Source organism: Pelodiscus sinensis, chromosome 5 (assembly GCF_052426305.1).
Source record: "Pelodiscus sinensis isolate ZL-2025 chromosome 5, ASM5242630v1, whole genome shotgun sequence".
In the NCBI taxonomy this organism is placed as follows: Eukaryota; Metazoa; Chordata; order Testudines; family Trionychidae; genus Pelodiscus; species Pelodiscus sinensis.
In genome coordinates, this window is record NC_143056.1 from 123,398,530 (window position 1) to 123,410,840 (window position 12,311).

The 12,311-nt window shown below is 46.1% G+C and overlaps 1 protein-coding gene across 10 annotated transcripts in view; it reads left to right on the forward strand.

The window, feature by feature from the left end:
- PPP6R3 (protein phosphatase 6 regulatory subunit 3) overlaps window positions 1-12,311 on the forward strand; it is a 144,853-nt gene that overhangs the window by 110,306 nt on the left and 22,236 nt on the right. For all 10 annotated transcript variants that reach the window (XM_075928324.2, XM_075928323.2, XM_075928320.2 and 7 more), the window contains 3 exons: window positions 1,164-1,314; window positions 8,609-8,715; window positions 9,629-9,779. In XM_075928324.2, the coding sequence (XP_075784439.1) occupies window positions 1,164-1,314; window positions 8,609-8,715; window positions 9,629-9,779 (409 nt within the window). The remainder of the gene's footprint in view (window positions 1-1,163; window positions 1,315-8,608; window positions 8,716-9,628; window positions 9,780-12,311) is intronic.

Below are 12,311 nucleotides of genomic sequence, written 5' to 3' on the forward strand. Positions count from 1 at the left end.
CTGCTATTTAATATCTCACCTTTGCACCAAAAGATTATCTGAATAAAGCAGGATCTGAGTGTTTTCAAGTGTGAGCAACTCAGTTGCATGGCTGTCTCAGACACATGCAGGGATGCCAACAGCAGTGGGGGCAAAAGGGACATTTGCCCCCAGACCCTGGTGATTTTAATTGGACCCGTAGCTGCAGGCCCTTTAAATCGCCGTCTGAGCCCCACACAGCACTGGTGGGGCAGGCACTGAAGGCTTGGTGAGGGAAGTGTAGCATGGTCTGGGTGATGCTGAGGTCTGACTGCCCCGGCCCTTCCGCCCAAGGTCCCACCCCTTTCCAGACCCCCTAGATTTAAGCCTGTCCCATATTTCCCAGGGCCCGTCAGTCTATCGTCAGCCCTGGACACACAATGGTGTAGTATTCTGTTTATAAAATGGGCTTTGGGGCGTTTTATAGAAACCTGTTTTTTCCCAAAAGGGGTATATGCATTTTAAATATGCACACCTGTTTGCAGGGCTCGCCAAGCAGCAGCGAGCTCTGCTCGCCAGCCGTGCAGAACCACATGCTGTGTATGTGCAGGCCGTGCCGGGCTAAAATCTACTCACCACGGGCGACTAGATTGCCTTAATTGTCAAGCCCTGCCTGTTTGAATGTTTAAAACTGACAAAAGCTTTGGAGAGAATTTTAGAAATTTTGGGAATAATTTTAAAATAAAATGTTAGCTCCTCATTTGTATTTTTGCAATCAGCTTTGCAGCAATGGGCTATTTAATTTATTTTTGTTGTGAAATAATTTCTGTTTTACTATGTGTTTTAAGAGTGAGAAGAATACTTTGCTTTTAAAAACTTTCCATTTTAGAAACAGGTGATCACTGTAACTAATTAAAATGTATTTTCTCTGTAATATGTTGGAATTACGTCAGGATGTGTATAGTCTATTAAATTTTTAATTGCTATGAGATAGCGACAAAATTCATTTTACATTTGTGAATTGCATTCAATTTCGAACCTTGCACAGTGTATGCTCTTCTATATTATATTATGTAAGTCCCTATTACAATTAGGGATTTTGCATGTTTAAGGTTAGTTGTATGTGCATGTGTACAAGCACATTGTATTAAGTGAATTATATCAATTTTTAAAGACCATAGCATTAAAATTGTCAATGTTTCTAGCACCGAACTGGTCTGCTAACTTTGATGTACCCATGGAAACTGCACATGGTGCTAATTTGGATTCTGTTGGGTCTGATGTATGGAGCACAGAAGAACCAATGCCAGGAAAAGAAACTGCCTGGGCTTCTTTTTCAGAGTTTACATCTTTAAGGTAGGAGAATTTTATTATGCTTCTGCCCAGGCTACCAGCTGTTGATAATGGAAACTTGCACTAGTCCATTCAAGTGGGCATGTGCATGTCTTTTGCACACATTTTTGCAAAATATACTGTGGCGTTCTGCTTGGAACACAACTAGTGTTACTTGTAGTTTACTGTACCGTGTTGGGGAATTCTTTGTGGTGTTAAGGATATATTATATCTAAGGATGTCATCTACTCTACAACTATAATCTACTCGGGAGACCTAGATGCAGTCCATTTCTGGAGTAGATGGTATATAATCATAACTTGCTAATCAGTTATATTGAGGGAATGTTTAGTTCCCAGCCACATTTTTTTTCCTAAGTGGACTAGAGCTGTATTGTTTGTTGGGCCTAATTTTGTGTGGAATAAATTGGAAGTCTATGATGGCTCAGTTTTGTTACATAAAGAACATTTTGTGTGTATCTGGAAAAAAATCCATCCATTCCATGAAGCCCATGGTAGCTTGCTTAGACAATTCCGGAGTATTTTGAAGTGCTTGCTACTTTTTTTGCTGTGTATTTTACATCAGAAATACCTACAGCCGTGGGTTGTAATGAATGAGATTGTAGCTGTGTAAATATCCTCACAAATATGAATCTTAAAAAAATTGCCAAATTGTGCTCCAGAACCTACTTTTTTAGTTAGGAACGGTCTGTGCTTGAAATGCTGCAGTACAACAGCTGCTTAGGTGTAGCTCTTCAGTGTAGACACTAGGGAAATAAACGTGTAACCAAATACAGGACTATGCAGCACTTTAAAGACTAACAAGATGGTTTATTAGGCTGAACTGGAGGAGCTAAGGGAGGTAGAGAGCTATGTTGATGAGACTTTCCGGGACACTGTAGTACTGTCCCACCTCCAGTCTGAGAGACCCAGTGTTCTTAAGGAGGATGAAAGTCTCAAGGGAACAGAGCATTTAATGGGAGCAGAGGGAAACCATCCCGTAGTTGGGATTAGTAAGACAGGATTTCCCTTTACAGAAACCATGTTGACTTTTGTCCAACAAATTATGTTCTTCTACATGCTTCACAATTTTATTCTTTACTATTGTTTCGACTAATTTGCCCGGTACTGAAGTTAGACTTACCGGTCTGTAATTGCCAGGATCGCCTCTAGAGCCCTTTTTAAATATTGGTGTCATGTTGGCTACCTTCCAGTCATTAGGTACGGAACGCCCTGTCCTCCAAAGCCCGAACTCGGTCTCTGAGGGTCAGGAGCTCCTTGCAATGGGTGCACACCTGCCACAGGGCAGGTAATCATACATGTTACACTCGACGCAATAAACAGGATTCTGCTGCTGGGCTTCTGTCTCCATGTTCGTAATGAATAAGTTTAAGTACAAACTGGGATTCTTTTTAAACTTCTGGAGTATAGATTATTCTAAGAGTTAGGTTTTAAAGAAGGACAGAAGTCACTAGTGCCCTCTAAACTCCCCCTCTAAACTCCTTCTCCAAACTCTCCTGTTAGCTGTTCCTGGCCGCGCTCTCCCTGGTGGCTGAGTCACAGGCTTATATAGCTCTGGTAGCCCCTCCCCCTGACTGAGGCTCAGCCAATTAACAGAGGCTTCTAGATTTCAAACCTTTTAGAAGCTCCTTCAAACAAACAAAGCAAACAAACAAACCAAACAGACAAACACAAGCTCAGAACACTGCAAATAACTCCCCCCCACACAACACACACTCCAGACAGCCACTTACCACAAGGGTCCCGTTTTTACTCCTCTTTTACCTGGAGAACTCCCTCTCCAGACTCTCCTGTTACCTGTTCCTGTTGTGCTACCGCACAGGTTAGAGGGAACACTGGTCAGGTCCCTTCCTAGAATCCCATGTATCTGCTGATAAAAGTGGCATGTTTGCAGTGCTGGCCCAGACTGTCCGTTTGCTGCCTTTGTCTTCTGGCACATCTGCCTGAGCTCTTTTATGTTCATGCAGCACTGCTGGAGGTCCCTGGCATATCCTTTCTCCACCATTCCCTGTGCAATCTTGGCATAAGTATCAGCATTTCTTTGGCTGCTTCATAAGTTTTGTGTGAGCTGATTCCTCTCCTCCCATAGCACTGAGGTCCAAGATCTCCTGCATGCTCCATGCTGGAGCTCATTTGTGACCTTGAACATTCATGGCCATGTGTGCTGCCTGCTGTGAGGTCTAATCGCCATGCTGGCCACACAGGATACTAAATTCAGATTTTTCTGGGGCTTTTCCTTTGCATTGGGAGAACAGCAGAGTTAAAACTCTTGGCCAGAGCAACCATATTGGGACATTGTGGGACACGTCCCAGCGGCCAAGAACATCAACTTTAATGGAGATGAATCTGCATTACCTAAAGCTTGCCATGCAAGGTTGAATTTTTCATTACTCCTCATGAAAAGGAGGAGTACTAAAATGTACTTTAACAGCCCTTAATGTCAACGGGATGGACTTGATAGCGTGGATTCACTGATTAGGTAGATATTCTAATACAGGCAGTCCCCGGGTTACGTACAAGATAGGGACTATAGGTTTGTTCTTAAGTTGAATTTGTATGTAAGTCGGAACTGGCTCCAGATTCAGCCGCTGCTGCTGAAACTGACCAGGGGCTGACTACAGGAAGCTGGAGGCAGAATTCCTCTGCCCCAAGCTTCCTGGAATCAGCCATTGATCAGTTTCAACAGCGGCTGAATCTCGAGCCTGGGACAGAACAGCTGGGCTGCCAGGTAGGTCCCTGCAGGACCAACCCGGCAGCACCCCAGCTGCTCTACCCCAGGGTCCACAACAAAAGCCTGGTCTGCTGGGGGGGGGGGGAGAGGCGCACTAGCTGCGCCCCCCTCTCCTCCCCCCAGCAAACCAGGGGCACGGGGAGCTGCCGTGCCTCTGAGGCTTTGCTCTGGCAAAGCCTCAGAGGCACGGGACCCTGCCGCCGCTGCGGCTTTGCTCCCGGTGTCCCTGGTCTGCTGGGGACCGTCTCCAGCAGACCAGGGACACCGGGAGCAAAGCCGAGGCGGAGGTGGAGTCCCGTGCCTCCCCGGCTTTGCCAGAGCAAAGCCTCAGAGGCACTGGACCCCTCCGCCTCCCCGGCTTTGCTCCAGGTGTCCCTGGTCTACTGGAGACGGTCCCCAGCAGAATAGGGGCACCCGGAGCAGCTTTTCTCGCCCCGGAGGTCGAGGTGGCGGGACCGCTGCGCTCTGGGCGGTCCCGCTGCCTGCGAGCTCCGGGGCAAGAGAGCCCCGTTTGTAAGTGCGGATCCGACATAAGTCGGATCCGCGTAACTCGGGGACTGCCTGTACAGTTAAGTTTGACCTTAGTGTAGACCAGGTCTGAGAGGTGCTAGCTAATTCTACTGAGGAATTCTTTCATTGACACAATGTCAGCTGTGCTAGGGATTTAAATCAGTTTAACTGCGTTGCTCAGGGGTAGCTAGGTTGACCTAACTTTGTCGTGTGGACTATACATTCAGAATATAAATCACTTAAACAGATGCAGTGATGTTTGTCTGAGTCTGCAGATGGCCTGAAGCAAGAAGTCCGAGATGTCAACTGCACCATTCATTTCCATTGGGTTGTTCTAATAAAGTCTGATATTTCATATGTAACCATTACAGCTTTTCAGAGCAGTGTCTGGAATAGGGCCAGGGTTCAAATTGACAACAAGTTTATCAAGTGTTACCGGCGTAAGGACCAAGTAGTTCAAACTTCCCTTCCAAACATAAAACGACCTGTGCTCAAAGATGGCATTGATTTGATTTGGATATAAGAATTGAGCAACCTTCTTGACCTCAGATGTCCAGATATCATCTCCTTGAAATGTGTAATCTAGCTTATGGTATGTTTTAAAGAAACTCCATGGGGGAAAAACATAAGCTTGGATGGCGGAGGAGACACACACACATGCACTCTTCATGATAGTAAATAAAGAAAATCTTAATTCTGGATTTTGGTAGCTTAAAATTCTTTTCACGTTTCTTAGATGAGTTTTAATATAGTGGATTTCAGTAGAATTCTATAGTTGATAGTACTGAGAAATAGAAATCTCTCTCTCTATATAAAAAAATTTCCTGCGGGATGACAATGAAGTCATCACATCATCTGTGTCCTCATGCCACCACCCACCTCCATCCTCAGTCACTTGCTGTGGTTAGCCTCAGCACTGTTCCCTCTATGCATGAGTAGCTTCAGTTTTGGGTCCCACTTGATGCCCTGGGGGGCTGTGCCACCAGGGAGGAGCTGCTGGGGCTGGGTACCTCCACCATCTGAGCCAAACCCCCTTCCCTATGCTGTGCCAGGTCCCTTCAGCCATCTGAGCCCACCCTCCCCTGGGCCGCCCCGCATCCCCTCCGCCATCCAAGCCTGACCCCCTACTGGTTGTCGCTCATTTCCCCCCCCCCCCCCATCTAAGCCCAATTTCCCAGCTGCCTCATGTTTAGTTGGCCATCCAAGCCTACCGCATCCCCTCTCCCCCCCCAGCCTCCTCACCCTTCTGCCGAGACCTACCCCCCAGCCTGCTCTTGCACCCTCCCCCCTGGCCAGACACCCACACCTAGCAAGAGGGGGGTTGGTGACAGGATTTTCTGTAAGCTGCATGTCTGTTCAGTCACACAACTGTTGTCTGAGCTCTGCTCAGAAGATTCGAGCTCAGCTGACTGGTGGGGGTGGGATGTCATCTCACTGAGCAAGCAGCCAAATGGAGCTAGCCTTCTGCTTGAAACTGAGTAGCTCCCAGAGCACGTAAAGGGAGATAAGGAGAGAATAAGTGTTGGTGGGGAAAAGGCAGGAAAGGGAGTAAGTAATTAATTGGCTGAGGGGAGCTGGAGGGGAGTTTGGAGAGTCCCATCTGCCTGAGGGGGTAGAGGTAGAAAGTCAGCACACTCAAGCCTCCTTGGAAGGGGGAGATGCTGGCAGTGGAGTGTGGTGGTGGTGGGGAATTCATGCTATTAAGTGGGGGAAGGTGTGGATATAGTTTAAGAAGCAAGATTTTATCCCAGCCCCCCCCATTGGGGGCAGCGGATTGCATTGGTGGGAGAGTGAAATAGGGGGTGGGGGGGTGCTGGCTTCTGTGCAGTGAGGTAAAGGCAGGGGGCAGTTTGGGGTATCTGACTGGAGGGGGGAGGGGAAGCAGGCAGCATATGGTGTATGTGTAGCAGGACACTTGTATGATTACATTTCAAACAAAGTTTATATAGGTGTTAATGGCTTAAAATAATCTTTTTCTGTCTTTCTTTCTGTTTTTCTTTAAACACTTTTGGAATGTTGCGGATATCTAAAACTGTTCTTAGTGATTTTTTTTTTAAAAATCCTGTTTTACTAATTAATACATAGTAAATTGTATTGCATTAACGCAGATCTTTGCTATGTGGTAGAGTTCTGGCTCTTATGAGTCAGAAATAGCAAGTATTAGATGTGATGCTAGTTGTTTTGTAGGATGAAACCTTATTTGCAAGCGCTTTGAAACATGCATCTGTCTACAAAACCTGAAGCCATGTGTTAATTTTTTCTGGGGCTTCTACTCTTTAAGTTTTGTTTGTATTGGTGGTGCACATCCACACACTATCTCAATATTGGTGTTGCACATAAGAAAATTCAACCCGCCCAAGGATAGGAAATGTTAGTGGGAACACTGGTTGGAAAGTGTAGTAAGCCGGGTGCGCAGCCCCCTACTGTCATTTTAAAAGATTCTGATCCTTTGAGTGCTTGTTCTTATTCATTCTACAAAAGGGGTGTGTGCTCTCCACATGCTCCAGTGCCAGAAGCTTTCCCCTCAGCAGTATCTGTAGGGGAACAGCCCTAGTGCCCCCTGGAGTGGCATAATGGGCGCTGTGCACTCTTCCCACCCTCATTTCCTTCTTGTGGCCAGTGATGGTGCATCAGAACTGCTGTGCTCTGGGCAGCTTATTTTTTGCTGCATAGACAGTAAGGGTATGAAGGGTTAACTGGTTAACCAATAAGCATCACCCCTAAATGGGTGATGCTTCCCAGTTAACTGGTAATCAGTACGGGCTGGAGCAGCTCCTCACCTGCCATGGGCAGGGGTTGCTCCAGCCCTGCAGGAATCCTACTTCCAGAGCAGCTTCTGTCCACAAGAAGCCCGGGTGCCCTGCACAAGGCAGGGGTTGCTCTGGGAGGCAGGGCTGGATGGAGGCATGGTCGAGCCGGGCAGCTGCCAGGGTGCCAACCCACGGGAGGGAGGAGAGGGGCCTGATGGCAGCTGTAAGGGGCGCACGGCGTCCCTTACAGCTGCCATCAGGAGCCGCGCCGGCCCCGCGGGGCAGGACAACAGCGCCCTTGCCCCTACGGCTGCGGGGCCATGCACGGCCTGGCGTGTGTGCTAGCAGCGCTGGCCGGGCTGAGCAGCATACGTGCCGTGCTCCCTGGGGGCAGGCCCCAGGCTGCGGGCCAGCGCGCACATGCACTGTGCGCCCCGGGGGTAGGCCCTCACCCCATGGGCGGCCTTGCACCCGGGAGCGGCGCCGCAGGCCCAGGGCGCCAAAAGGACTCGGGCCAGCACTGCTGGGAGGAGCCAGGAGCAGGTGGCAGCTGAGCCACCAGAGCCAGCCTCCGCCCCAGCGTGGGAGTTTGGAACTGATGGTAGACCCAGCTCCAGTGTGGGGCTAAGAGTGTCCTGGGGGCGGGGGCTGCTCCAGGTCCCCAGCCCAGATCCTGTTTAGTCTGTTAACGCATTAACCTAATGTTTAACCAGCTAACTGATTAACCATGATTTTACATCCCTAGTAAGCAGTGTCTTCTAGTAAACTAGTTCTCAATAGTTTAAATAAGTGTTAGTGTTGGTAATTCTAGTTAGTGCCCGTGATGGAACTTACAGGGCATATCTGGGTCTCCAGGCTTTAAACCACAATTTGAATGTAAATGCCCCATGGTCATTAGTGATCTGCATAAGGGTTGCCCAAGGGGTTTGGGTGAGAGGCACATTAGTTATTCTTCAAGATGTGTTGCTCCTGTCCATTCCGCATCTTGCCTTTCTTCCCTGCTGTTGGAGTTTCTGGCAAGAATGAACTGGGGATGAAGGGGGAGAGTGCACAGAGCCCTCTTGTACTGTGCCAGGAGGGTGCTTTTCCAGGGGGCCCTTGGACTGCTCCCCTATTGATACTGCAGAGCTTAAAATTTCTGACACTGGTACATGCAGTGATCACACACCTATTGGGAATGGACATGAGTAACACCTCTCGAAGAATAGCAGTTACAAAAGGTAGCTGTCTTTTGCATGTGAGCAAACTGCACTTCAATGTTTAAAAAAATCTTTCCAAAACATAACTCACTTTCATTTGTATTTAAGTCCGAAGGAGTCTTTAAGAAGTAATTCACCTGTGGAAATGGAAACAAACACAGAACCCATGGATCCTCTGAATGCAAATGTATCTGCACTTGGAACACAGACAGAGGGTAAGTGCACTGAAATCATTCAAAACTTATGTGAAAATGCATAGCTTAGAAGCAGAGTGGCTTAAATGGGTAGAGCATTGGACTTCGTATACCGTTGGCTTCTTGGGGAGATTTTGGGCAGGTCATTTTTCCTTTCAGCACTTCTGTTTCCCCATCTGTAAACTAAGGACAAGGATAGTTACCTCTTCTGAGATGAATGTTGAGATCTGCAAAAGAAAAGCACTGTGCAAGCTGCTATTATTATCATTAACTTCACTTTTTTATTAGTCAGTGAGGTTTGGGCATAGCTTTAGTTAATTAAGACGGCCTGTAGCCTTGAGGCTTTGGATGCAGCAGTGAACAATACTTGTGCCTGTCTCTCTCTCCTGCAATCTGTCTTTTCCAACACATGCACAGAGTGAATTAAAAATACCAGGTCAAACTCATGTTGCGTTCCACCCCCCCTTTTCCCAGTTACATTAAAAAAATGCTGGAAGTTCAGGATCTTAAAATAGAACAATGTGCTTGTGTGTATATATAGGGAAGCTAACCAGGAGACCTGTACCAGTATGATAATACCAGTATAACGTCTCATGTGAACAGTCTTGTTCCAGAATAAGTGTGGACAAACTCTACCACTAAGTGCTGCAGGTGCTGCAAATTGTCTGTTTTGCTAACTGAGTTGGAAAATGAAAGAAGATTATGAAACGTGTGTTTTCTTAAGTGTTAAAAATTTGATTACGGTATATGTGCTCATGCATAAACATATAGCAGAGGATGCAGAAAATGGGCATTTTACCTGCCTTGTGAGATTTGTTAAGTAAACAAAATTGCAGGAAGATTGTGATTACAGTAGATTATCTTCATTGATTTGTACTTGCTCATTAACTATAAAAATCATTAGCAGTATCCTAATTTGTTTATCTGTATCCAGTCCAAGGAAGTGTTGCTATGGAGGCCAGCTCAGATGGAGAAGATGATGTGGAAAATGCAGACAAGGTAACTGAGACAGTAATGAATGGCAGCATGAAGGAAACACTGAGCCTTACAGTAGATGCTAAAACTGAAACAGCGGTCTTCAAAAGGTGAGGAAACTTAGTTCATTTCTCTTATTCACTCAGGTTGTGCCAACTTTTTTCTTCCTCTAAAAATGTTTTAAATAAAAGTTGATTGAGCATTTTATTCAGTCCTTTTGGAAGTATTTCACAGAATTAATTTCCATGTCTGTGTGCAGAGATTTTAAACTTTACAGTCTGACTCCAGTTTTCCATTATCTGAGCTTCCATTGGTAAGTACATTTCAAGAGAGGCTATTAGAACTAGGTTTTGTTCTGCACTGGAACAAAACCAAAACTTTCTGAACTGTTAACTGAATTGTGTTTAGAAGTTAATTTTTGGATTGAGACCTGAAGATTTTTTGTATTAGGGAACCTTTTGTATTTCCAGGGCTTTTGGGTAAGTAAGATGCTTCTTCAAGGGCTGGTCCTTACATGTCTTCCACTGGGGGTTGGAGAATTCTTTCAACCAGTTTCTTTTGGTCCATACATTCATCCTCGCCTTCTGTGTGCTTTCAACCAAAGGCATTAAAGGTTGGAGTGTAGTGAACTGAACTGACTGTTTCTCCAGTTCCTTCTTACTGCCATATGGCCTGAGTCAAAACAGCCTTTGTAAAGTTTTCCTGTGATTTATCTGGTCTAGAAATATTTCAAAACTTGCCTTTTGCCTATAGTTCTTTATACCATAGGTGATTTCTCAGTCATTGTGAGGCCCAGCCACTTTCAATGCTCTTGTTTGTAGAGCCCTGCAAATCCACTGGTATCCACGGCTCATTTTTGCAGATATTGATGCAGATACAAATTTTGTATCCACTAGAGATGTAAAATCCTGTTAAATGGTTAAACATTGTTTAACCGCTTAATGGGGGGTGCAGGCTTGCTGTGGGTGGGCTGGAGTGCCCGTGGTGCATTGCTTCGTCCAAGCTGGGCCTACTCTGGGTAGGGGCTGCTCCGGGTTGGAGCATTGTGGGTCCCACCAGGCTGAAATAGCCCCTTGCCCATAATGAATGGGGGTTTGCTCCAGCTTCCATCAGTTAACTGTAACTGGTAAGCATCATCCAGTGATGCTAACCAGTTAACCATTCACATCCCTAGTATCCACTCAAGATTCTACTCCTTTGGCCACACCACTGCCTTTATAGCTAGCTTTTTATAGTTGTACAGCTTTTAGGAGAGGGGTGGGGTTTTTTGAGATTTTTCTACTTCAAGGACCCTCCTTTCCTCTCACCCCGATCTCTGATACTTGTTCCTGTTCTTGTAAGTTTTCTTTAATGTATTTCTGATCATGAGGGGTCTAGAGCTGAATGGAAAATTGCTGGTTCAATAGCAGCAGAACTGTTTAGAGCAAATATCCCTTCACTGTTACATAATGGTTATGCTTCTCTCTATATAACAAAATTTAAATGGTTCTTTTTGATCAGTATTTGAAATGGAGTAAATCAGACATCTATCTATTTTCCTATTGTGTCTTGTACTTTTATGGTCCATTTTTATTTGTCTGGTCCTTATTTTTTGATTCATCTAGTATAAAGTCAGTTTCTATTAAGGCTCTTCTTACCTCCAGCCTAAGATGCTTCCATTTCCTTTTACTTTTCTATGAATCTCAGAATTCACAATTCTATAGCAGAGTAAAAAAACAAACAAAACCAAATTATAGGAAGGTATCTTAGCCTCTAACTCCTTGAAGGAGACTTGTTATACCTGGGCTTCAGGTGAAAAATCTAAAATTTCCAAGACTGTTAGCATGCCTGGCAAAACTGAGGTCAGGGCCATGGAAAAAGCAAGAGAGCAGCTTGAAATCAGAAAACATGTAACTTGCAATCCACCTGCAGGGGGACATGTTCCAGAATGCATTATGGCAAACTTTGATAACATCACACTCTGAAAGATTTAGAGATTAGGATTACAAGGAAGGAAAGGACACATGATTATGATTTTCAAAGTAGCGCACAGTTTTATGGGAGCAGCACAGGGGCGGAGGGAGGCAGTCAGCACATGGGGAAGCATCTTGAAAGCAGACTCCCTGCCTGTACCAGCTTCTGCCTCTCCCCCACCACACACACTGCTGCCTCTGATTCAGAGGCAGAAGTGTGCTAGGGAGGGGTGTCAGGTGTCGGCACAAATTCTCCTTGTAGAGATGTCCCTGGGGGTGCTCCACATCAGGTGTAGTGTCCCAGCGCCCCTGGATGGAGTTTTGCTGGCAGAACCTCAGCGGGAGCCGCACATGCGGTGCACAATGCGCGCCAACTCCCTGACTAGCTATGCACATGCACAGGCCCCCCCCTCCCCCCACCGCCTCCTTTCAGTTCCTTTCTACCGTCCCTGCATGCTGTGCTCTCTCTCCTCAGCTCACTTAGCTTAGTTAGTTCTCAGTTAGTTTCTGGGTTAGTGTTTAGTTTTTCTTGTTCAACGTTGGCTTAGTTGCTTCTGTTACTTTAAAAAGAAAAAAAAGAAAGCGGTGCAGGATTTGAACTGCTGCTTCAGCGCTCAAGCTGGTATGAGTTCTCCCAGCTTCAAATGCTGCTCGCTCTACAGCAGCGCGATGTCCGCCTCCGACAGGCAT